The sequence below is a fragment of the Odocoileus virginianus genome, chromosome 17 (genome assembly GCF_023699985.2).
Source record: "Odocoileus virginianus isolate 20LAN1187 ecotype Illinois chromosome 17, Ovbor_1.2, whole genome shotgun sequence".
Taxonomy (NCBI): domain Eukaryota; kingdom Metazoa; phylum Chordata; class Mammalia; order Artiodactyla; family Cervidae; genus Odocoileus; species Odocoileus virginianus.
Window position 1 is genome coordinate 58,760,334 of NC_069690.1, and position 26,278 is coordinate 58,786,611.

The 26,278-nt window shown below is 53.9% G+C and overlaps 1 protein-coding gene across 5 annotated transcripts in view; it reads left to right on the forward strand.

Moving 5' to 3' along the window:
* The window catches only part of RGS9 (regulator of G protein signaling 9), a 65,168-nt gene that overhangs the window by 31,582 nt on the left and 7,308 nt on the right, over positions 1 to 26,278 (forward strand). For 4 of the 5 annotated variants that reach the window (XM_070480115.1, XM_070480118.1, XM_070480117.1 and 1 more), the window contains 8 exons: positions 9,145 to 9,174; positions 9,850 to 9,911; positions 11,228 to 11,341; positions 13,474 to 13,589; positions 17,496 to 17,583; positions 18,152 to 18,290; positions 19,847 to 19,932; positions 22,042 to 22,159. In XM_070480115.1, coding sequence (XP_070336216.1) covers positions 9,145 to 9,174; positions 9,850 to 9,911; positions 11,228 to 11,341; positions 13,474 to 13,589; positions 17,496 to 17,583; positions 18,152 to 18,290; positions 19,847 to 19,932; positions 22,042 to 22,159 — 753 coding nt within the window. The remainder of the gene's footprint in view (positions 1 to 9,144; positions 9,175 to 9,849; positions 9,912 to 11,227; positions 11,342 to 13,473; positions 13,590 to 17,495; positions 17,584 to 18,151; positions 18,291 to 19,846; positions 19,933 to 22,041; positions 22,160 to 26,278) is intronic. The other variant, XM_070480114.1, reaches the window with a different exon arrangement.

The window sequence follows — 26,278 nt, forward strand, 5'->3', positions numbered from 1 at the left end:
GCATGTATATGCATGTGCATGTGTTATGGATGTGTATATGTGTGTGTCTGTGTGTATTGTGTGTATATATGTATGTGTTGTGTGTCCCTCTGTGTTGTGTGTATATATATGTATGTGTATTGTGTGTATGTGTATGTATCATATGTGTACGTGTGTGTATGGTGTGTATATGTGTCTGTGTATATGTGTGTGTTGTGTGTCTCTGTGTGTATTTTGTGTATGTATGTATATGTGTCTCTGTGTATGTATGTGCGTATCTATGTGTATTGTGTGTATGTGTGTTTTCTGTGTGTGTGCGTGCTGTATGTATGTGTGTTGTGTGTATGTGCGCTGTATGTGTGTCTCTGTGTCTCTGTGTGTATGTATGTGTGTATTGTCTCTGGGTATGTATGTGTGCATGTATGTGTGTTGCGTGTATGTGCGCTGTGTGTGTGTATGTGTGTTGTATGTATGTATGTATGCATGCATGCATATTGTGTGCGTGTGCGCTGTATGTGTCTCTGTGTATGTTGCATGTATGTGTGCATTGTGTCTCTGTGTATGTATGCGTGCATGTATGTGCGTTGTGTGTATGTGTGTGTATGTATGTGTATGTATGCATGTATTGTCTCTGGGTATGTATGTGTTGTGTGTATGCATGTGTATTGTCTGTACGTGTGTATGCATGTGTTTTGTGTGTATGTGTGTTTTCTGTGTGTGTGCGTGCTGTATGTATGTGTTGTGCATGTATGTGCGCTGTATGTGTGTCTCTGTGTCTCTGTGTGTATGTATGCATGTATTGTCTCTGGGTATTTATGTGTGCATGTATGTGTGTTGCATGTATGTGCGCTGTGTGTGTATGTATGTGTGTATGTATGCATGTGTATTGTGTGTGTGTATGTGCGCTGTGTGTCTGTGTATGTGTGTATGTATGCGTGTATTGTGTCTCTGTGTATATATGCGTACATGTATGTGCATTGTGTGTATGTGTGTGTATGCATGTGTATGTTGTATGTATGCATGTATTGTGTCTGTGTGTGTATGTGTGCATGTACATGTGTTGCGTGTATGTGCGCTGTATGTGTGTGTATGTCATTGTGTATGTATGTGTGTATGTGTGCATGTGTATTGTGTGTGTGTGTGTGTGCTGTGTCTGTATGTATGTTGTATGTATGCGTGTATTGTGTCTCTGTGTATGTATGTGTGCACATATGTGTGTTGTGTGTGTATGTGTTGTGTGTATGTATGCATGCATATTGTGTGTGCGTGCACTGTGTGTCTCTGTGTGTATGTATGTGTGCATGTATTGTGTCTCTGTGTATGTATGTGTGCATGTATGTGTGTTGTGTGTATGTGTGTATGCGTTGTGTGTATGTATATGTGTATGTATGCATGCATATTGTGTGCACGTGCGCTGTATGTGTGTCTCTGTGTATGTATGTGTGTTGTGTGTATGTGTGTGTATTTTATGTATATGTGTCTCTGTGTATGTATGTGTGCATGCATGTGTGTTGGGGGTGTGTGTGTGTGTATGCATGTGTATTGTGTGTACGTGTGTATGTGGCAGAGGCGGGCCGTGGCTGGGGTGCTGTGAGCGGCTTCACGGGGGTGCTCTGTGGGGCGACTGCCCAGGGGGTGGCCAGCCCCTCCTGCCTGAGGCAGGGTCCTCAGGGCCCCTGTCTGGGCAAAGGCAGGCGACGCGCTCAGCCTGGAGCCCGAGCCGAGGCTGGGGAGGCTGCGGCCGCGGTGCCGGGGGGGCGGGGGCGCCCGGTGGGCTGGGGGTGGGGGTGGGCGGCGGGGGGCAGGTGTGCGCAGTGGCGGGGACGGCGGGGGGCAGGGGCGCCGGGTGGGCCGGGCGGCTGGGGGCGGGTGCGCTCGGGGGCGGGGCGGAGGCGCGGGGGGGGCGGGGCGCCGGGGGGGCGGCAGGGGCGCTGGGTGGGGGCGCGCGCTGCCGGTGGGCGTCGCAGCCGGGTACCCACTGTTTTTCTGTCTCTCTCCCACCAGCTCCCCGCCTCCGTCTGCACTGGGCTGCCCTGGCGCCTTAAGAAGAACAAAGACCTGTAACTCTCCTGCTTGCAGGCCCCTCCCCGGCCCTCCGCCCGGGCCCAGGGCGCCCTCTGCCTCAGCTGGGCCGTGTCCCTGCTCGTCTGGCCCGAGCGGAGGGTGCAGGGGGCGCGCAGCGTGTCCGGGGGCTGGGTGTCCAGAGGCGTGGGATTTCCGCCTTACTTCAGAGACTGTCTCGCGGTGCTGGTTTGAAGAGGGCTCGTTTCTGACAATTTGTAAATTCTTGGAAAGACTTCTTTTCCTTAAACAGAAGCAAATGACCCAAGAACTGTAAACACCGTGGAGAGAGGACAGAGGCTGGGGGTTGGCAGGTGCCCGGGGCCCTGGGAGACCCCCTGCCTCTGGCTGGTGGCCGTCGGCGCCGCCCAGCGTGGGGAGGAGCTGGTGGAGCGGGGTGACCCGTGGAGCGGGGTGACCCAGGGAGCGGGTCCTCTTGGTCCCGTCGCCCCAGGGCGGGTGGGGCGCCCTTTATCTCAGAGAGCACTTGTCCCCACGGGGAGCAGGCTGAGTGCCGGCCCGCCCCCAGCCTGGCTGTGGGCAGTGGAGCCCGGGCCGGCCCTCCCCTGGACTTCAGCAGGGTCTCCAGGTCGTTCTGTGCCGGGGCCGGTGGGAGCTCTGACATCAGGGTAGGCCTGCTCCCATCTTCTGCAGTTGTGTGATATCGGACAAGCTGTGGCTCAGGCAAGCTCTCGAGCGCAAAGCCTCAGTTTCCTTGTCTGTAAAATGGGAATATGGATAGTGCTTCCTTCAGGGACTGAGCGAGGTCATTTATGCCAAGCATTTGGAGCGGGATCGGGGTTTGGGGCCCTGGGCACAGCCGCGTGCACTGTTGTCACGACCGTCTCTCTGCTGCCGGAGACCGAATCTGTGGGGCCCGGAGACCCTTGGCCCTATCTGGGGGGCTCTCCCTCACCCCAGGTTTCCCCCTGCATCCTCGTCTCTTCTCATCCTTCTGCCCTGACTGTTGGCGGCTGAGGCAGGCCCGCCCCAGCGCCACCGCCCTGCCTGGCCCCGTGGACGGCTGCAGAGAGCAGCGCCGTCCACACTGGTGGCCCCTCCAGCCTTTGGGGGATGTGATGTGCCCTGCGGAGCCCCGGCCAGGCGCCCTCTGTGAGCGACACCCATCGCCCCGTGTGTCCCCACCAGCCGGGGACAGACAGCTGTCTTCCTCTGGCTCCTGTGCAGCCAGCGTTGGCAGGGGCATCCCTGGGTGTCTCGCCCCGCCGGGGCTCCTTGCGGACTCAGCGAGTGGCTCCTGACGTGGGAGCTCTGGCCTCTGTGTTCACAGTTGGGGAGACAGGCGTGGGGGTGGGCTGCTCGTCCTGGACACACTCTCGGGGCTGGTGAAGCCAGGTGTGAGGTGACGGGCCCCGAGCCCCCTCGGGGTCCTGTTGATGTGTCCCGATGTCCACTGTGCGGCTTCTGGAGGCTTTGCTGGAGTTTATTCTCTTCTCCCAGCAGTATGATGAGAAAGGTCACGCCAGTTCCATTTTGCAGAGAGACTGAGCCGTCTGCTCAGGCTGGGCCAGCCAGGGGGCGTGTGGGTCCTCCCAGTTCTGTAGCCCCTGCTCCTCCGGGTACCGCCTCCCCATCCCCAACCGCACCCTGCGGTCCTGCGCCTGGGGCCCCCTTCATGGCAGGGTCTGTGCTCAGGCCTCCAGCTCTACGCTCAGCAGGCCTGTGCTTGCTTTGGTGCTCTGCTGTTCTAGAACCTTCTTTAGGTCCCTGGTCCCCTGGAAGCCGGGCGGTTAATCCTGCCCCCATCGGGAAGGACACTGCGGCGCAAGGACTCCTTCCAATGCTCACAGCCTCGGATTCTCGTCTCCTTGGACGGCTGGCTGCCCCCTTCTCTTTTCTGGTCTGCTCTGCGTTAACCGCTGTAGCTCTCGGGTTTCCTGGTTTCTGGCTTCCTCCGCTCTCAAGGCCTGTGTTGCCGGCATCCCTGGGGTCCTCCCCACCTTACGCTTCACTCCACGGCTTGCCCGGCCCTCACTGCTGTTTCTGCACAGATACCTGCCTGCCTGACCCCAGGGCCCCGGGGTTGCCCGGCTTCAGTCTCCGTCACCCCAGGGCAGGACCTTGAGGCCTCCTGCCTGAGCCCATCGTCTGCAGCCTGCGTCTGGGTCTCAGGACCGGCACGCGGGCCACAGGGCTGTGTGTAAACAGGCTCTGGACGTGTCCCTATTTGGGCAACTCTGGAAAAATCCCAAGCCAGAATCCGAGGAATGCAGAGAATGCCAAGATCCCTCGGGTGGAGTGCTCCCCCTGTTGCAGCGTCCCCCCTGGGCTGTATAAAGAGGCGACCTCACTCTGGGAGGACCAGCTGCGGAGCCGGCGGGGTTTATGCTTGCCTTCCCGGGTGCAAGACGTGTTTGTCTCTAGTCTTCCCAGGAGACGGCTTTCTCAGAACTGCCTAGAAATACACGTGTGTGCTGTTTAATGGGCTTCCCTGGTGGCTCAGATGGTAAAGAGTCAGCCTGCAATACGGGAAACCCGGGTTCCATCCCTGGGTTGGAAAGATCCCCTGGAGAAGGAAGGGGCAACCACGCCAGTATTTTTTTTTTTTCATTTATTTTTATTAGTTGGAGGCTCGTTACTTTACAATATTGTCGTGGTTTTTGCCACACGTTGACATGAATGTTTCTTACCACCTTTTCTGCTCCCCTGGTGGCTCAGAGGTAAAGAACCCACTTACCAATGCAGGAGACTTGCAGGAGATGCAGGTTCGATCCCTGGGTGGGGAAGATCCCCTGGAGAAGGAAATGACAACCCACTCCAGCACTCTTGCCTGGAGCATCCCATGGAGGGAGGAGCCTGGCGGGCTCCAGTCCAGAGAGTTGCAAAGAGTCTGACACGACTTGGCAGCTGAGCACACACACGCGTGGCCTTTTCTGTATCGACAGTGATAATCGTGTTGATAGGTTTGTGAGGCTTAGCAGATAAAATACAGGGAGCCCAGTTAAGTTTAAATTTCACGTAAGCAGCAGATCCTCCTGTTGGTGTGACTGCATCCCCAGTATTGCCCGGGCATCCTGATTTGCCTCCTGACTGGGGCTATCGCGGTACCTGCACATTCTTGGCAGAAGCACCTGAGCCCTCATCAGCAGCCAGCGCTTAGAGTCCCGCCCCACGCCAGTCACTCCGGATAATGTCATTCAATCCCCATTTTCTGTCCCTCTTTACAGATAAGAAAGCAGAGGCTTTCAGATGCCAGATAACTTATCCAGAGTCAGGTAGCCAAGAAGTGACATAACAGGGATTTTGACCTTTCTGATGCAGAAAGTGGATACTCTTAATGACCCCCATCCTGTCAAATTGTCTCTCTGTCTTTTTGAGAAGTCCAGAACCCTCTCTCCTACTGCCAAGATACACACTCTCCAGACAGGAGAGAGACTCCCTGTATGTAAACCTAGAGGAGGCAGGTCCCATGGACAGAAGGTTGTTTTTTTTTAATGATGATTTTTTTTTCTTTTAATAGTTGGGCTTCCCAGGTGGCGCTAGTGGTAAAGAACCTGCCTGCCAATGCAGGAGATATAGGAGACGTGGTTTCTATCCCTGGGTTGGGAAGATCCCCTGGAGAAGGAAATGACAACCCACTCCATTATTCTTGCCTAGAGCGTCCCATGGACAGAGGAGCCTGGTGGGCTACAGTCCATGGGGTCACAGAGTCAGACATGACTGAAGTGATTTAGCACGCATGCAGTAGCTTCACAGTGTTGCATTTTTGTGTACAATGAGGTGAATCAGGTATCTGTGTACATGTATCCCTTCCCTCTCGGACCTCCCTCCACCCCACGCTGGACATCAGTTCTTAAAGTTAGAAATAAATGCTGACGCCCATGCGGGTGATCCAGGGTGGAGGTGGACAAGCTCTTAGACCCCAAGCAACCTGCTGCAGTCTGATTCCCAGGAGATCACTGGTAGTTTGGGGAAACCAGAAAGCCCACAGCAAGCCCAGTGCCCTGAAAGGGCAGTAAAGTCAAGAAGGGAATTAAAATATAAAAAAGTTTAACACCCTGAAGACCAAGATAATGGCCCCAGCAATGACAGGTATCAGGCCGAGGTCAGCCCACGCCGAGTAGACCAGAAGTGGGTGTGCTGGTGGCTGGAGGTGTGTGAGGCCAGCCCCCCGGGGGCCCAGAGACCGTGGGCAGGCTGGACCGCGTGTCTCGTCCGTGTCTGCCCACAGGGCGCAGGGCTGGAAACAGTGGCTCGTCCTGGGGCCTGGGCACCGAGGGAGGGTGTCTGAGACGCTGCCCGCTGGGCACCCCGAGTACAGTTGCAGTCTTTGCCAGCGTCAGTGTTTCCACGCTCCAGCCTTGTTGAGATATTATTGGTGTTATAACACGTGCAGGTCTCAGGGGTATAGTGGGTGGTTAGATGCGAATAGATACGCAAAGTGCCTTCCACCAATGTGGTCACACCTCCACCCCTGCCGTACTTGTGGCTTTGTGGGGTAATGGTTAAGATCTATGCTCTGCATGACTTCTAAGCGTGTGATGCAGTGTTGTTAATGATGGTCACTGGGCTGTGTGTGAGATCCCAGGCCTTATTTCTCTTCCAGCCGGGAGCCTGTTTTACCGTCGTTAGTGCTGATTAAAGAGCGCGTCAGGTGTGTGCTTCCTCTTGGATTGGGGCGCGCGCGTTCTTTTTTGGTTTGGGTTTCTCTTTTTGTTTTTCGTGTTTATTGGAGTGTAGCTGATTCACAGGGTGGTGTTAGCTCAGATGTACAGCGGAGTGAATCCGTTCAATGCACACACATCTCCTCTGTTTTGGATTCTGTTACCGTGTGGGCCACGACAGACTGCTGAGGAGAGTTCCCTGGGCTGCGTGGCAGGCCCTCATTCTTTACCTGTTTTATATGAAGTAGTGTCTCGTGGCCGGATGGGGGCATTCCATTCGGCACTTAGCCTCAGCTTCGGGGCACGTGAGGAACTGGTGAACAGAACAGACCGTTTTCTGATTCTCCAGGATCACTGCTCAGACTTTTTTGTTTGCAAACAGCCTTTTTTCAGCCTTTCTTGCTGTTATTCTTGTTTTCTCTTGGCCGCACTGTGCTCCATGTGGGATCTTGCTCTCTGACTGGGGATGGAACCCGAGCCCCCTGCAGTGGAAACGCAGTCTCAGCTGCTGGACCACCAGGGAAGCCCCACTTCTCCGCTTTGCCAAGGTCACATCTGGATTTGAATCCTGGTTCAGCCAGTTACCAACCAGGAGACTTCAGAACCTTGGTTTCCTTGGTCGAAAATTAGAATAATGAAACCTCCCTCCCTTAAACTTTCTAAGGGCTCAGAGAGGTGTAAATTGCTTTGTACCTAGCTATTTTTGTGTGATTATTATCACACAGAAGTCCAGCTTCTCTTTTGAGCAGAAGGCATAAACCAGTAGATACTCTTCTTAATCCACTTGCACATGACTTGAACAGAAGCATCTGATTATATTAGATTTGAATGCAAATCCACCCTGACCCTGGGGTCCTTTTCTACCTGAAATGTGTGTCTTCTCACCCAGCCCTGTGTTAGGAGAGCATAGGAACAGATAATTAGCGTAATTGCCAAAATATTTGGGCCACTTGGAAAGTGTTCTCAGTTTTTTAAGCAGAATAATATTCTCTTCACCTTAAAATGCATCTCCATTTTCCTCAGCCTCCAAGCACACAGCCGTCATCATTTGTCTGGTATTTAGTGGGCGTCTCCTCCATGCCCCACGTTACGCTCAGGAAGATGAACACAGCCTTCCTGCTCCTAGTAGTGCCTGATGGGTGATGCATGGGTTAAACAGAGAGCTGCACAAACAGTATCTAATTCTGGTTGTGATGAGTGCGACGAAGGAGGAAGTGTGTGTGGGGATGTGGGTCAAATCAGAGAGGTGTGCCCGGGCGCTCCCTTCCTTCATTAAAAAGTATTTACCTTTTCTCTTTGACTGTGTCCAGTCTCAGTTTGGCCGTGGCCCCCGGAGTGCACGGACTCTAGCTGTGGTGTAGGTACTCAGTTGCCTTGTGGCGCGTGGAATCTTAGTTCCCTGAGCAGGGATCGAAGCCACGTCCCCTGCATTGGAAGCTGGATTCTTAACCCCTGAACCACCAGGGAAGTCACATGTTGCCTTTCTGAGATCACTTGTCCTAGCTTCCCACCTTGAGAAAAGCAATCACATGAAAATAATTTAATGATGCAAAGTAAAAAAAATGATGCAGAGTAGAAAGGAGACTCATGTGGACGTTCCAGCTCAGACCCTCCTTCCTTCCTCGTCACTGGGCTCTGGCCCAGGACTTACTTTACTAGCCGGCTAAAGGACACCGTGTCATCCTTGGACTTTTCCAGAGATGCAAACCCGGTAGCACTCAGCAGCATGGGGGTTAGCCGCCAGGAATGGAGATGCTCAGCTTGACCTGCCAGAGTTACACTAGGCGGGCCTTGGATACAACCAAACCTAGGAAAACTGACTTCGGAAGCACCAGGTGTACCAAGCCTCCTAGAGTTGGATGGGGCAGACACGTGATACCAGGGACGCGTGTCAGATAGTAGGAAGGTTCAGGAAGAGGCAGGTCTGAGTGGTTTCCGGGAGCTTCCAGGATCCTAAACAGGGGGCTCCTCTCAGAGCTGTCCTTCCTCTGCTGTGAAAATCCAGACCGAGGATGGAGCCCGAGGTGAGAGCTTCCACATTAACGGCTCAGCTTGCAGTGGAGGCTGGTCTCGAGTCTTTGAAGTGTGTGCTTTCTTTTAGGTGGCGTGGCTTTTCCCTGCAACATCGAGGACTGGCCAAGTGGCTAGTTCCCCCACCGGGTGTTCTGTAGGCACCGTGGTGGATTGGGAGCAACCCTGAACTTGGTCTTCGGTTCATCTTGGCTTTTAGGAGAGTAGGATAAAGTTATAGTGGCAAAGCACCCCCTTCTGTCACCAAACCTCTCAGCTGATCTAATTCTCCAGCAGTTGTGCAGAATAGGGTGGAACAAGTGGTGATGGGGAAATTCTGTCTTTAAAGTAAAAAAACAAAGATGGGCAGTGTTCTCTTGGGGAAGGGTTTTTATGTTTCAAATGGGTATTTGGACTCTAATGATTTCATGACGTCTGTTTAATGGTTTTTGCTTCTTTGTTTTTACAGAAACAGACAGTGGTTTCTGTCAGGAAAGAGGTAATTAGCCTCCCAGTTTCAGGGAAGTCTGATTTTTAATCCTCTAACAAATTATATGTGCTTTGGCTTCCTGCTCTGCACTCAGTGATGAAATGAGAACCACGTGTAAGGTTCAGACAACTGTCTACAAAGTAATGGGTGGCACAGAACGCCAAAGCATGTCTTGTAAGATGTGCGTGGAGTTGAGCTCTATGCAGGACATGAAGCACCCTCCGAAGGTGCAGATCCGAGGGACGTGGGGTGGGTGCCCACGTCAGAGGAGTCAGAGGAGCTGAGCGTCTGTCCAGGGTGATGGGCTAACCACGTGGGCAGAACTTCTATCCAGGGCCCAGGACAGATGGGCCGGTATCGATGGCCGTGAGGGTAGATCTGTGCATCAGAGGCATCTGGGGAAATGCTGAGCCTTTGTCTCGGTTTGGAACTTTCACTTTTCCCCGGTGGTGTCTTTTCCAAGACGAACACACGAAGAGTTAAGGCTGCTCCTGTGGAGTTGTGTGTGTTGCAGACCTGATTCCTGTGTGCTGCAGACCTGATTCCTGGGGTCCTGGGGGGCCGGCTTGAGGGGGCGGGATGAGGTGCTGTGATGGGGAAGCAGCTTCTAGTTCAGAGTTGTGTGTAGGCGTCAGCGTTGGCGACACCCCGGGAGGGGGGGTCTAACCACTGTGTCTCTTCCAGATCATGTATTACCGACAGGCCTTGATGAGGTCCACGGTGAAGTCGTCCGTGTCCCTTGGAGGGTAGGTCTCTAACCTGTTGCTCTTGCTGAGGTTGGCACAGCAGGTCGTCAGGCAGGAGAACTTCTGCCTTAAGGAGGACTTGACAAGTCGTGGTTGGCTTGAGATTCCTGAGGACAGAGAGGGACAAAAGCAGTCTCACGGGGGTTAAGTTGGGTTGGCCTCCAGGTCTCAGGTGAGGAATAATCAGGTGGGTGAGGCGCTAGACAGTCTGTGGGTGGGGAAGTGGGAAGCGTTCACGGGCTAGATGGTATGGTTCAGCAGTACTGATAAACATCCATTGTTAGCCTTTGATTAAAATCCTATTGGGAGAGACTGGAAATTAATGTTTGATTTCTTACGCATTCAGACTGTCTTGATCCAGTCTCTCAGAGGGCATTACTACTCTGACCTGCTCCAGAAAGCCAGTTTCATGAAACCAAGTGGACAGTCCATTAGAGGAGGCTCAAAGGCTGCAGGATACTTTTAGACTCGCGGTCTTGGAGCCTCATTACCATAATTCTGACACCATTAGTGTCTGGGCCTGTGGGCCCGTGTCTCGCCCCGTCTTCCCGCTGTTGCCCGGCGGAGGTCTGATGGGAATAAGAAGGTCCTGTGAGAAGTGCGGCCCGGGGCCTTGAGTTCCACCCGGGACTCGGCCGGGCTCTGCTGTGTCTCCGGGGCACGGGTCCTGCTCTGCAGTCCCTCGTGGCGGCGGGCAGGCTTTGTGGCGGGCGCCTTGTGTGTATGTTAGGGATGCAATGCCCACTCTTAGGGTGAACACCTGGCAGCTTTTTTTCCAAACTACCAGACGCCAGGACATGTGTTGATTCAGGACGTCTAACCCAGCTAGAAGGGATTAGCGCTTGCCTGCCTTTGTCTCGGCGAGACCACAGTGTTGAATAATGGGTCTGAATGCCCAAAGGTGGGCGTCTTTGACAGAGGGTGGACCCCAGGGTGGTGACAGAACCTCACTGAGTCCGTGGAGACCTCGTGCTTCAGAGATGGTGCCGAGACCCCTGTTTGAATGCATGCAGAATCAGCTTTGCATTGTGAAGACTCACGATCAAGGGTAAAGAGGCCGTATTTTATGAACCAAGTACAGAGAAGTCGGGAGACGCCGACCTCTCCCAGATCGGGAGACGCTGTTTCGTTTCACGACTCGAATAGGACAGATACTCTTAAGCACCTGCCAATCCCAAGAACTGTTAGTGTTTCTCTGAGAAGATGGTAATAAGTGTATAACCACGTGGACCTGAGTGGTGATTGATTTGGTCTCTGGGGTGTTGAACTTCTAGGAAATCATGTCTTTTTTTTTTTTTTTTTTTTTTGCTTTTAAGGATCGTTAAGTATAGTGAGCAGTTTTCATCCAATGACGCTATCATGTCGGGCTGCCTCCCCAGCAATCCTTGGATAACAGATGACACCCAGTTCTGGGATTTAAACGCCAAACTGTACGTATTCGAGATATCTGTGTTCTTTTAAAAGAAACTTTTTGAGTTATAATTTTCATGTCATAGAATTCACTCACTTAAAGTGTATGTTTCGGTGATTTTGACTAGAATCATGCAACTACCACAGGTCAATTTTTAAAATATTTTCATCACCCAAATAAGAAACCCCCTACCCTTTAGAATCCACCTGCAATGCAGGAGGCCCAGGTTTGATCCCTGGGTCGGGAAGATCCCCTGAAGAAGGGAATGGCATACCCACTCCAGTATTCTTGCCTGGAGGATCCCATGGACAGAGGAGCCTGGCGGGCTGCAGTCCATGGGGCCACAAAGAGTCAGACAGGACCGAGCAACTAAAGGACACACCCTTTAGCTATTACCCCAAGTCCGCATCCCCCAAACCCCTCCAGCCCTACTCAGCCACTCAACTGTCTCTCCAGGTTTGCCTCTTCTGGATGTTCATATAAATGGAATCGTACAATATGAGGTCTTTTGTGATTAGCTTTTTTCCCTTAGCATGATGCCTTCAAAGTTTATCCCTGTTGAAGCAGATATTAGTACTCAGTCTCAAATTATGGATGAAAAATATTAATTTTATGGCTAGACCACACTTTGTTTATCCATTCATCAGCTGATGGACATTCAGGTTGTCTCTGCCTTCTAGCAGTTGTGAATATGCTGCTATGAACGTTCATGGGCTCGTTTTCACGTGGACATATATTTCTCATTTCTTGGGGTGTGTACCTAGGAATGAAACTGCTGGGTCAAAGGGTAACTCTGTTTTAACAATACAGAGATTGTTTTTGAAAAGAAAGCAGTCATCTCTATGGCTTTCCATTCTCGATTTCTAATTAGAGTGAAAATAAGTTCCGGGAAGGCAGAGCCCTCAACCTGCCTTGGGGAATTACACCGCTCATTCCTTCGCTATTTGTGAACTTTGAGGGATTGTTGCTGCATAAACCTGCTGTTTGGAAGAGGGGGCAAAGGGTGGACTGCAGATGAGAAAGCCAAACTGACAGAGGGAGAAAGAAGGGCCCTCAGAGGGGGGGGAGGAGTGTGGAGGGGCAGGGGTGAGGGCATGAGCTGGGGGAGGAGTGTGGAGGGGCAGGGGTGAGGGCATGAGCTGGGGGAGGAGTGTGGAGGGGCAGGGGTGAGGGCATGAGCTGGGGGAGGCGGCAGGGCAGGGGCGTTGGGAGCAAACCCGGCCGCCGGCTCCTGAGGCCTGCGGAGCACCCCGGGGTCAGACCAGCCGGGTGAGCAGGCCTGGGGGGCGCCCTTTCCCCTCCTCCGCGTAGCCCCGTGGTCAGCTGACGGGGCAAGGAGGGCGGCCATGGGAGTCGGGGGTCAGCTGCAGGGCCCAGGACTCTGGAACCATCTTCGGGCAGCTCTGGTTATGAGGATGGTCTCCTTCAGCCTGTGTGTCTCTCCCAGTGTGTTGAATAAGAGTTGTTGGGGTTCAGTTGCTCAGTCGTGACCGACTCTGCAACCCCATGGACGCAGCACACCAGGCTTCCCTGCCCCGTCTCCTGGAGTTTGTTCAAACTCATGTCCATTGAGTCAGTGATGCCATTCAAACATCTCATCCTCTGCGTCCCCTTCTCCTCCCACCTGCAACCTTTCCCAGCATCAGGGTCTTTTCCAATGAGTCATCTCTTTGCATCAGGTGGCCAAAGTATCGGAGCTTCAGCTTCAGCATCAGTCCTTCCAGTGAATATTCAGGACTGATTCCTTTAGGATCGACTGGTCTGGATAAGAGAGGCCACCTGAATCTGGGCTTGGTATGGTGGCCGGCCCTTGCCTCTGCAGGCCTTGGAGGATGCGTGCGTGTCGCTCTGTCCTGAAGGGTTAGCAGGGCACCCCCCCTCCACAGCGCCACCCTGGGCAGCCAGCTCCTGACTCCAAGCCCAGGGGACGTGTCTGAGGCTGCATTTTCCGAGCAGGGGGTTACTTGGCTTGTCTGTGCAGGGATCGGGGAGGGGCCACGTGGAGGTTAGCAGGGCCGAAGCCCCTCGCCCCACGCAGGGATGGGGGAGGGGCCACGTGGAGGTTAGCAGGGCCGAAGCCCCTCGCCCCACGCAGGTCGCCGCCAGCACAGCCCAGGTGTCTGGAGCACTTACATGTGGTGGTCCTTGCAGGGTGGACATCCCAACCAAGATGCGGGTGGAGCGCTGGGCCTTCAACTTCAGTGAGCTGATCCGGGACCCCAAGGGTCGGCAGAGCTTCCAGCACTTTCTCAGGAAGGAGTTCAGTGGTGGGTCTTTGATTTTGTTCTTAATAGAAATATTTGCTTTTGGAGACACTCCTGGACGTCTCGCCTGGGGCTGGAGGATGCTGGCAGGGGTGTTCCGGGCTCTGCTCTGGCCAACTCTTGGCGGGAGCTTTCCGGACCCGCCCCCTCCCTGGGCTCCCTGGTGGTGGAGGTCGCTTTGCTCACGGAAGCTGTGTGGGCTGTGACTCACCTTCCCCTCTGGCTGCCGGCAACGGCTCACCCTGAGCCCCAGGGTCACCCGTCCACGAGCCCCAAGTCCGTGCCGCCACGCGCCAGGCTCTCTTCAGCAAGGGCGCCCTGGCTGCCTGTTCAGTTCGCCTGGACCCCATCCCCGGTGGTTCCTTTCTGACTGGTTTGGGGCGGACTCTCTGAAGTTTTGATAACTCCCCCAGTGACTGTAACGTGGCCACGATCAAGGGCCACCATCTCAGCTCCCAGTCTGCTTCCTTAAGGTGCAGGGTCAGTGGAGTGGGTGGGGCTGGGGTGTCTGACGCCTGATGACCGGAGGTGGAGCTGACGTAGTAACAATAGACATGATGCGAAAGTGTTGATCACTCAGTTGCGTCTCTCTGCGACCCCATGGACTGTAGCCCGCCTCTGTCCATGGAATTCTCCAGGCGAGAATACTGGGGTGGGTTGCCAATTCTCTCTCCTGGGGATCTTCCCGGCCCAGGGATGGAACCTACGTCTCCAGCACTGCAGGTGGATCCTTTACCATCTGCGCCACCAGGGGAGTCCGCGGACATAAAGCGGACAATGAATATAATGCCCTTGAATCGTCCCGAAACCGTCCCTCCCCCTCCCGCCCCCAGTCCATGGAAAAGCTGTCTTCCATGAGATGGGCCCCCGGGAGTGAAAGGCTGGGGACCCCTGCTGGGCCCACACTTCATGTGCCGGCCGTGGGGGCCCTGCAGCCTCGTAGATACGGCGCGCAGGGCGGCACCCGGGAAAAGCGGAGGCCGGACTGGGGCCACGTCCCGCGGGTGGGACGTTCCGTGGGCATCAGCGCCTGCCCTGAAATCCTGGCTCTCGTGGTTCCCCTTACTTCCCGCCAGGTCCCGAGCCCCGGGGCACCCTTGACCCTCCCTTGCTCCCCGAGACCCGCTGGCCTGCGAGTTGCACCTGAAACTACCCCACGGGACGTGCCATGAGCCTGTGTGCCTGCCTGATGTGGCAAATCACGTTCTGATAGGGATTCTGGAAAAGCCTTTTTTCTGACTTAAGCCAGATTGCCAGGATGTAATAAACCCAGAGATGGGAGGGGGCTGCTTTAGGTCAGAAGCACGCCGCGAGGAAGTGGGCCGGGCGACATCTAGTGGCCGGCTGACGAACCACACCCTGAGCTTATCCCATCCGCTCCTTACTTGGCATCAGTGAGAATTCATCTCTAAGATTTCCTGCCGCTATTTTTTAAAAAAGAGCACTATTGATGGTCTCTGGATGAGGTCCCCAAGGCTTCTTGTACAGGAAGAACAAGTAAACAGTCCATTTCATTAAAATTTTAAAAACTGAGATATGCTTCACATGTTATAAATTCAGACCATATAATCCACCTGCCGTTTCAAACTGCAGTTCAGTGCTCTGTATTAGACTCACAGAGTTGCACAACAGTCACCACTATATAACTCTAGAACATTTTCCGCACCCTAAAAAAGGAGCCCTAACCCGTGTAAGTCGTTCCCTGTTCCTCTGTCTTCCTCTCTCCCCACAGCCCCCTGCCCCAGTCCTAGGCAACCGCTAATTTTCTTTCTGTTTTCATGGATTTGCCTGTTTCATGGATTTGGACATTTTCTATAAATGGAATCATACAATATGTGGCTCGCTGTCTTCTTTCACTTAGGATAGTATTTTCAAAGTCTTTCCATGTTGAAGCATGTAATAATGCTTCATCCTTTTTAATGGCCAAATAGTATTCCATTCTGGCTTCCTTGGTGGCTCAGTGGCAAAAATACACTTGCCGATACAGGAGAGGTGGGTTTGATCCCTGGGTCGGGAAGATCCCTTTAGAAGGAAATGGCAATGAACTCCATCCGGTATTCCTGCCTGGAAAATCCCATGGACAGAGGAGGCTGGCAGGCTACAGTCCATGGGGCTGCAAAGGAGTTGGACACGACTTGGCGACTAAACAACAAAAGTGTTTATGCCATTCTGTGAGTACGCCAGCTTTTGTGTGTCCAGTCCTCAGAGGGGAGACGTTTGGGTTGTTCCACTTCTTGGCTGTTGTGGGCAGTACTGCTGTGAACATCCATGTACACACTTCTGTGAGCTCATTTGTTTACACTGATAACATATCCACAAGCCTTGCCATTGTAACCATTCTAAGTGTGAGTTCAGTGAAATTAACTGTCACCACCATCCATTGCCAGAACTTTAAAATTTTCCAAACTGAAACTCTGTCCTCTGTAAACACTAACTCCCCACCCCCCTGGAGACCATTCTGCTTTCTCGTCCGAGTGCTCTGGGGACCTCGTATAAATGGGATTGTACAGGGTTTGTTCCTTTGTGTCTGGCTCGTTTCACTTAGCACCGCGTACTTCAGAGTTCATCCCCGTTGTGACTGGTGTCAGGATTTCCTTCCTTTTCCAGGCTGAATAACGCTCATTGTACGTATGCACCACACTGTGTTTATCCGTTATCGTGCTGATGAACATTTGGGTCGTTCCCACCTTTTGACTTTTGTGAACAATTGTGCATTTAATTTTACTCCTAAGCAATGAACTGTCTTTTGCTGTGGGCAAGGTGGTCTCCAGGGCCCTCGAGGTAAGGCCAGTGGCTGTCACTCAAGAGCATCCTGGCCTGTTTGCTCCTACGGGTGGTCTTAGTCCTAAGGACTCCCTGGATTTTACGCCAGAGAGGAAGGGTCTATATAGAGTTAGGGGACAGAGTCAACTTGCTTAGGCTCCTACAGCCTTCTCTGGTCAGAAATGCCCGGGAGGCTTCCAGAGAATATGGAAATGGAGCAGAGGGATGGTGTGGTGCATTTCCCCACATGGTGGCGGTCCCTGGTTCACTGCCCCCCACAGGCACACACACTAGTCATAGACACATGCACACGTGTCCACGCACAGGCACACACTAGTCACACACACACACGTGTCCACACACACCATACATACCATAGCCACACACATCCACACGTGTCTGCACACACACCATATAGACACATGCACACACATATGTGTGCAGGCATGCACACACACCATGCACACACAGACACAAGCACACACATGTGTCCACATGCAGGAACACATGCACACATGTGTATAAGACACATCATACACACACATGCAGGCATACAGGCACAGACGTGTACACACACACACACACACACACACACACACACACACAGACTCTTGCTTTCCCACTGCTGTGACCACCTTTCTTTTCTCAGGTGAAACTGCCACCTGGGGTGATGTACCAGGTGTTCACACTTCTGGGTGCCCGGGCACCAGTTAGAGAGCATCCAGCTGGAGGGACACAGGAGGGGGCACCTGGCTTTCCTTCTGGGCCCAGAGGGGCAGGGCCTCTGGTTCAGGTGGCCCTGCGTCTAGTCCCCCGCAGCCAGGCCTTCCCCGAGAGTCAGCCCTTCAGGATCGAGGCTTCAGCAGCGTATCTGTGAGGGGCTCTGGAGGGAACACGGCCGGCAGGGGCTCTCAGAGGCGGGATCTCTGTGCACCGAGGCGGCACCATCGGCGCACTCCCTGGGTTCATGCCCTCTGCCGGGCCCTGGCCGGAGCACCCAGGAGCCTGTGGTCCCACCTCCACCCCCGCGCTCATGGCTCAGGGCGGGATCCATGCCGGCTGACCGCTTCTCTTCTTTCCTTCCCCCCGCCTCCCATCCGGGCTCCCGTCCGGCTGTTCATGGCGTCCACCCTCTGCCCCTCGCAGGGGAGAACCTGGGCTTCTGGGAAGCCTGTGAGGACCTGAAGTATGGAGATCAGTCCAAGGTCAAGGAGAAGGCGGAGGAGATTTACAAGTGAGCATGAGCCGTGTGGGTTCAGAGCCCCCCCGCCCGGCTGCCCCTGCCCTGCGCCCAAGGTCAGACTGGACGGAGGCAGCCAGTGCACCTCGTGTGTGGGCGCCTCACCCCTGCTCTGGGGGGCTGGGGGTCACCCCACCCACTGTTTGCTCTCTAAGAGGTTGGGAATTCCAAAGTTAAGCACATTTCACATTCCCGGTGCTGGTAGGGAAGTCTTCTTGCTCCTAGGAAATGTTGCTTGACAACCTGTTCAGATGCTTGAGTATCTTGGAAAAGGACCCCTTTCACCCCAGGGTGTGTGTGTGTGGGGGAGGGGCGCGGCGAGTCACGTTTGTCAGCCCCTCTCTCCCGAGCAGCTGGGAAGGTTCCATTCACTGACTTGGTTTGGCTTTCTTTTTAAATTTTAAATTTAGTTTTGGCCGCACTACATGGCCTGTAGGATCTTACTTCCCTGACCAGGGATGGAATTCACACCCCCTGCTGTCGAAGCAGGGAGTCTTCACCACTGGACCCCAGGGAATTCCTGGTCTGGCTACTTTTGCTGACATTCTCCTCCCGGTCTCAGGCTGTTCCTGGCCCCCGGGGCGAGACGGTGGATAAACATAGACGGCAAGACCATGGACATCACGGTCAAGGGGTTGAAGCACCCCCACCGCTACGTGCTGGACGCGGCGCAGACCCACATCTACATGCTCATGAAGAAGGTAGGCAGGGCCGGCCGAGCGTGCGCCCGGAAGTCCTCCCGTCCCAAGGACCTGGATGCGGAGGAAGGGGGAGCGTGTGGTGGTGGCTGGAAGTCCTCCCGTCCCCCGGTACCGGGATGCGGGAGAAGGGGGAGCGTGTGGAGGTGGCCGGAAGTCCTCCCGTCCCCGGATGCGGAGGAAGGGGGAGCGTGTGGTGGTGGCCGGAAGTCCTCCCGTCCCCGGTACCGGGATGCGGGAGAAGGGGGAGTGTGTGGTCACGGCCGGAAGTCCTCCCGTCCCCGGATGCGGGGGGAGGGGGAGCGTGTGGTCACGGCCGGAAGTCCTCCCGTCCCCGGATGCGGGGGGAGGGGGAGCGTGTGGTCACGGCCGGAAGTCCTCCCGTCTCCGGTACCGGGATGCGGGAGAAGGGGGAGTGTGTGGTCACGGCCGGAAGTCCTCCCGTCCCCGGATGCGGGGGGAGGGGGAGCGTGTGGAGGTGGCCGGAAGTCCTCCCGTCCCCGGTACCGGGATGCGGGGGAGGGGGAGCGTGTGGCGGTGGCCTTGCTGCTGTCGGGTGCTTAGCTGTCAGCTGTGTCTTCCACCTGCCGCAGGGCTGGTCCCTCCCCGTGCTCCCGAGCCCTCTGGCCAGGGAGGAGGAGCAGCTGCTGAAGCTGAAGCCCTCTTAGGGCTTCTGACTCTGCAGCCGAAGGGCTGTCCTGACATAGTGACTGCACCGACTTACACTCCCACCACGCGTGCGGGAGGGTTCCCGTCTCTCCACATCCTCTCCAGCGTTTTTCGCTTGCAGTCTTTTTCATGAAGGCCATTCTGACCGGTGTGAAGTGGCCCCTCATGAGGGTTTTGCTTTGCGTTGCTCTGATGATTAGTGATGTTTAGCGTCTTTCCCTGTGATTGTTGGGCCATCTGTCCGTTAGTTCTGCCCGCAGTTCTCATGACTTTTGCTCTCACTATATAGTCTTTAGAATGATACCATTTCAAGAAATTAAAATCAATTCCCCATTGGTTGCTCTGGGCTTTCTCCTGTATTTGCTGGGACTGAAGTTTGCAGTTGGTTTGAGTGAGGCAGCATTCAGGAAGTGACTTCTCTGAACCTGCCCAGGGTCCCTGGAAAAAGCCACACAAAGGAGTCTGGGCTTCTCCGGTGGCTCAGACAGAAAAGAATCTGCTTGCCAGTGCAGGAGGCCCAGGTTCGATACCTGGGTGGGGAAGATCCCCTGGAGAAGGAAATGGCAACCCACTCTAGTATTCTTGCTTGGAGAATCCCATGGACAGAGGAGCCTGGTGGGGTACAGTCCATGGGGTCCCAAAAAGTCAGATAACGACTGAGCGACTCAGCACAGCACTGTAAGTGATCAGGTGAAATGGATGCTGCCGGCCTGGGGATCACACTTGAGAACCGTGGCTTTAGATGCAGATCTGAATGCCTTGAGCACAAGGAAACAAATCCTCTCAACTCCCATCTCGCTGCTGGGAGGAGGCTGGGAAAAAGGCAAGTGTGTTCTTTTGACTGGACCCATTCCTTCTCACAAGTCTCGTTTTTCTCTTGTTCCTGCCAGGACTCTTATGCTCGCTACTTAAAATCCCCAATCTATAAGGAGATGCTGGCCAAAGCGATTGAACCCCAGGAAACTACGAAGAAAAGGCAAGTGGAATGGGCTGAAATCAGTCATGGCCTGCTGTTTTGTTTATAGGGAAAGGAGGATCTTTTTCAGCCAAATGGCTATTATCAAGATATTTTCTGGATGAAAATATTGAGACTGGGAGGCATTCTTAGGGTCTGATCGCCTTACTGGCTTCATCACGCTCTGAAAGCATGCTGGTGAGATGCAAATAGTCATTACTGCCAGTCAGTTTTGTTCTCCTAATGCTGGTTTGAAAGAGTTTTGATTATCAGATGGAATAATGACCTTTATTACAGATGGAAGCAGGCATTGGCCTTTTAATTGGCACACTTCTCCACTCCAAACTGGTGTTTAGGAATTAATTTAGCTACGTCCGGGTAATGTCCTTTGTGATGGCTCAAGACTGTGGAGACGGGGGCAGATTGCTCCCAAAGAAAAGCGCTGGCCCTTCAGGGCAACGAACAGGGGAACTGTTCTTGCTGACCACAGGGGACTGCCTTTCATCACGTCCCTCCGTTCCTTTATTCCTGCTCACCTTCCTCACTGGAGATGTGAATGTCCGAATGTCCGTTTGGCAGCCCTTGGGCAAAGGATAAAACGTCCCGAAGGGCAGTTTGAACTCTCCGAGGGCGAAAAAGAAAACGCTAGAGGGATTTAAGATGCAGAAGAGTAACCAAACAACAGCTTGAACAAAGATTTGGGACTTTGGCAGAGTTTTCCCAGCCCCAGGGCCTGTGCTCCCTGCCCCTTCCCCCCACCCAATAGATGTTTCCCATTTGTCAGCTCAGCCCCACACCAGGCGCTTTTCCAGCGTCTCCAGTCAGTCCAAAGGAGGGGGTGGTTGGACCAGAGCCTTTATCAGAGGAGCTTTAAAAAACCCCAAGTTAATTTCATTTTTGAGAATAATGGCCTTGTTATGAAAAGGAGAGAAAGGAGGTCTTGGGTGCTATTCTCCTAGGTTTACGGGGTAAGGACAGGAGTTCAGTGTCCCTGGGGACTTGAAAGTTACTTCTTTAAGCCACAAGAAATGGCCACAATAGCTCCAGATGTCCTGCCAGAAAGTAGTGGGGAAGGGAGGGGAGCGTCATGTGCCTCTGTCCAGATGGTTTTTAGGTTGGCACAGACCTGAGGAATCAGCTGGGCTCTCTTGTGGGGTGCCTGGGCGCTTGTCTGGGGTGGCGCTGGACCGCGGGTGCAGTGCTCGGCTTCAGGGTCGAGTACCGCGGTCTGGTGATGCTGTTGGCGCTCTGGGTAGTAAGCGCACCCTGGGGACCCGGGAAGCCCGGCCGGTAGCTGTGCGGGGATGGCAGGGGTGTGAGTGTGTCCCGTGACTGTCAGGCGTGAGAGAGTGCACAAAACGGAAGTTTTCCAGGGCAAGTTAAGTGGCGCCCCAAGCAGGCAGGGCTGGGGGGTGGGGTGGGGAGACCAAGTCTCAGGCTCCGCTCCCAGGTGGGGGCGTGGTTCCTCCCCGGGCAGATACGGAAGTTCCAGGGGTTACATGCTCCCGAAATTTGGAGAGGTCCTAGGTCTGAAGTCGCCCTTTGCGGCTGAAATGCTGCTTCTGCAAGCCTGCTCACGGTCGCCTCCATCACACACCCGGACCTGTGTCCTGGCGTCCGAGGTGATGGTGGACAGCGATGCGTGGTTTGGCGTTGGCGGAAGAGGTGGACGGGTCGGCGCATGCGCACAGGGCCGCCAGCGCATCCCTTGCTCCTCCGGCCATTTCCCCTTCCTCTGCCGGTCCAGCCTCTCTCTGCGATGGCCTCGCACTTCCTTCCTTCCCAGAACCTTGACTTTTGAAAACAAATGCCCCAGTTCTCCCTGGGGGGCGAGAGCCCTTCGGCTTCCAGTAGCCAGGCCCCCTTGTCCCTTCTGTCCAGAAGAACCTCGAGGAAGCTAAGGGGACACGTTGGTTTCCAGACACTGTGGCGGGTGGTGTCTGCTCGGCGCTGCCCTTCTGGCGGCCTCTAAGAGTTGATGGCGGCTGGGCCTCACTCGGGCCCCATCCTCCCGCGGCTGGGGGCCCTCCGAGGGTCCCCCTTGCGGTTCCCCGGGAAAGGATGAGGGGCCGCCAGAGGCCAGCAGGTGTCAGTGCTGTCCTCCGCCGACCGCCCCCTCCTCCCTTCCAGCTCGAGCCTCCCGTTCATGCGGCGGCACCTGCGCTCCAGCCCCAGTCCCGTCATCCTCCGGCAGCTGGAAGAGGAAGCCAAGGCGCGGGAGGCGGCCACCATGGTGGACATCACCCAGGTCATGAGCAAGCTGGACCGCAGGAGCCAACTCAGAAAAGAGCCGCCTCCCAAATAAATCCACAGTTGCTCCCTCCCGGGGTGGGGGAGGCAGGGCTGGAGGAGGCCTTTCCGCGTTCGTGGGGCGGTGGGCCGCTCGGGTTCACGCTGATTCCTCAGACCCCCGTCCTGGGCTTCCCCTTCCCCCTCCAGCTCGCCAGGGGCCCGGGTGGGCAAAGGCAGGGTGTTGGGCACATGACTCCATAGCTGTGACACCTGCCTGCTTCCCTCCGGAGCCCTTGGGGTGAGAGCCAGAGAGAAAAGCCGCCTCCTGAACCGCCGTTGGCTTCAGGAAGTTCAGAAGGGCCCCCCCACCCCCGACCCCTTCATCATTCTTTCAGGCAGGTTTGTTGTTTCCAGTGGGTTCCTGAAACTTCTCCTCCAGTCTCTCCAAGTTAGATGTTGTCTCTAAAGCAGTAGGAGGCCGCCCCCCCTCCCGCCCCCTGCAAGGGGCTGCTTCAAGTTTGCTCTGTCAAACCAGCCCAGGGAAGCTCTGCTGACACCGTTCTGCTGAGCCTGTTCTTAGTCCCTGAATTTTGAGGGCCGGTGGGGCCTCTCCTTGGCTTTTGCCTCCTCGCCCCCTGTTACACAGTGCCAGGGGGAATTAGTAGCTTGTAGGAATGAAGGACTCAGGCTGGAGGCCTCTGGATTGGTCCAGGTAACACAGAGCATCTTTCTGGACAAAGGATGAAGGTGCTGACGTCTTCATTCATAGAAGGAGGGATGGTTGGAGGTCTGTGACATTTTCAAAGTGAGTCAGGATCAAAGGTAGTTCTCTTCAGGTTATTTTCTAGATGTTGGTGCTTCCCACCTTTGTAGCTTTAGTTTAGGTGAACCCGTGGCGGGACGGTACTCATTCTGTTTTTCCCCGTCAGAGACCAGTTTACACTCCGAAAGAGCAACTAGAGAGGTACTTTGTTCATCTCTCCTTTGAAGAATGTTGGAGTCCTCCTATGGGGGGGGGGGCACCTCAAGGAGGAATTTCAGGTGATGAACCTTTTGTAAACTGAGTGACATGAGGGGAGGGACAATACCTTACCATTGGAGTCTAACGCTTTAGACCTAGTTAATTCTGCATAAATGTATTATGTGACTGGATGGATGGATGAATTGATGAATGAATGGATGAATGAATGGGTGGATGGATGGATGGATGGATGGGTGGATGGATGCGTGGATGGATGTGTGGATGGATGGAAGGGTGGAGGGGTGGATGGATGGATGGTGGACAGGCAGATGGATGGATGCATGGATGGATGGGTGGGTGGATGGATAAGTTGATGGATGAGTGGACAGAGCCTTGGGTTTGGAGAAGGCCTCCTAGGCTCTGGTCCTCATTCTCCTGCTAGCCATGTAGTCTTGAGCAAGTCTCTTCACCTCTATGCTTTATGATTTGTGAACTGAGGGGTTGGGGCCAGATCCATGCTTCTTAGACCAGACTCAGTGAATTCCAGGAGGATACCCAGCCTGGGGCATCAGTTTTACTTGAAGATTTGGAATGGGAGGAAAGATAGATAATTTTTAAAATTTCACATTAAAATAATAATGAATATATTATGAATTAGACTGCAAGATGTACATGAATTTTTAAGATGAAATTTGAGACATCAAAGCCATCCCATGCCGAGCTGCGGCAGATTCAGGCTCTGCCCTCAGACTCCTGGGGCAGCGTGGTTCCCCGGCTCTCCTGCTGTTTGTCCTACTTTCACGGGAGAGTTTGTGAAGCATGATCTGGAGGTATTTGCCACCCCTCCTAGTTACCCTGTGTGATCTGAGGTTATGCACCCAGCAGAGGGGGTGGCTGGTGGGAGTGTCGAAATGCACCTTGAACCTTCAGGTCATGGAGTATGTCTTGTTCATCTTTGACTCAGTCGTTCACCTGCCTGTTCCTCACTGGTGAGATGTGTCTGCTTCACACGACTCTCATCCTCCAGCAGAGTACTGGGTGCTCTGGGTCAGACACATAGTAGGTCTGGAAGAAATGCTGCTGGAAACCTTCTCATGTCAGACACACAGGAATCCCACAGTCCAAGGAGAGGTGTAGGTATGTCCACAAACTAGGGTATCATTCTTTATTGGACATGTGAGCCCCATCTGAAGGAAGGCAGATGACAAATGTCTTCACTTTTGGATGGCAGCAGTTACGGTCCACACATGTCTTTTATTTATATTCTGTTATTATTAAAGCAGTTAGGTTGCAATATTATGGTGGTTTCAGGTGTGCGACATAGTGATTCAATATTTTTATAGATTATACTCTGGCTAAAGTTATTATAAAACGTGGGCTGTATTCCCAGGGCTGTATGTTACACCCTGGTATCTTACTTATTTTATACCCAGTAGTTTGTACCTCTTAATCCACATCCACCAATGGATTTTAAACATCCGCTTTGTGTGAGAGCCTGTGTTGGGGGCTCTGGCCCAGCTGCAAAAGCGGAGGAGATGTTTTCTGCCCTCACGGGGCTGACGAGGGTGCAAACAGCCACAACATGGGGCAGAGTGTGTCGAGGCTGGGCGTGTGCGGCACAGACAACGTGCTGGAGGAACACAGGGACGGGAGAGCTGTCTGGCCTAGGGAGTCGAGGGGTCCACTGGGAAATTCTTATGTTTGGGAGGAAGAAGCCGCAGGCCCCTCCCCAGTTTTCAGGTTTTGGAAGCACGTCTGCTTCCGGATTCCAGCCTCGGGCCCCTGCGCCTGCCAGCTTTGTCTCTGCTCTCCATCCCTGTCAGCCCCACAGGGCCTCCTTGACTCTCAAAGTATATAAAAAACAGTATTTATCTGGACAGTATTGCTGCTACATTTAAATTACTGTCATACTCCTTATTATGCCCTGTACTTAGGCCCCATCTCAATTCTCTTAATATATTTTAAACAGTTTGAGCTTCTCTACCCATATGGGATATACCTGATGCTAGAAGGTAAGTTGTGCTACAGAGTGCCAGGGTTCTCTTTGAAGAATTCCAGATTGAAGCTTGGCTTTTAGAGAAAAGACTGCTTTTGTTGTGAGCGTTGAGTGGAAATACAAGGGTTAGAGAGTCGAGTAGAGTGCTTTGGAAAATGCCCGGAGTAAGTGCTCAGCAGATTCTGGCTGCTGTGAGCAGTGTCACATCCATTGTTACATCCATTGTTTTTATTTTTACTGTCCTTACCATCATTCTCACCACCTGCACCAGGATCATCACCACTGTCACCACCACCACCACCATCACCACCGCCATCACCACCACCACCAACATCACCATCACCACCACCACCATCACCACCATTGCCACCAGCATCACCATCACCACCATCACTATCACCACCATCACCATCACCACCACCATCACCACCATCACTATCACCACCAGCATCACCATCACCACCACCACCACCATCACCACCACCACCAGCATCACCATCACCACCACCACCATCACCAGTATCACCAGCATCACCATCACCACCACCACCAGCATCACCATCACCACCACCACCAGCATCACCACCAGCATCACCATCACCAGCATCACCACCAGCATCACCATCACCAGTATCACCATCACATCACCACCATCACCAGCATCACCATCACCACCACCACCACCACCAGCATCACTGTCACCAGCATCACCAGCATCACCATCACCACCATCATCAGCAGCATCACTGTCACCAGCATCACTACCACCAGCATCACCATCACCACCACCATCACCACCACCACCACCAGCATCACCATCACCACCACCACCACCGTCATCACCACCGTCTGCACCATCACCACCATCCCTAGAAGCTTCGTGCTCTTGAAGCACATGCTCCCTTGCATGTCAGTGTTGCCCAGTGCAGTGATTCATTATTCTTTATTATTTAGGGCATTTCCTGAAGTGTGTTTAAAGCCTTTTTGACCCTAACCATCCTGCCTCTGTCCTCTCTGAGAATATATATATCCTGTTAGGATATATCCGAGGGGAGGAGAGTGGGGCGTCGATGTCCTGTGGTCTGTCCACAGCTCCTAGGAGAGGGTTGACCAGCAGCAGGCAGTGACCAATCAGTCCGTGGGTCCTGAGTCTCGTTTGTTCAAAGTGGGAAGGCTGG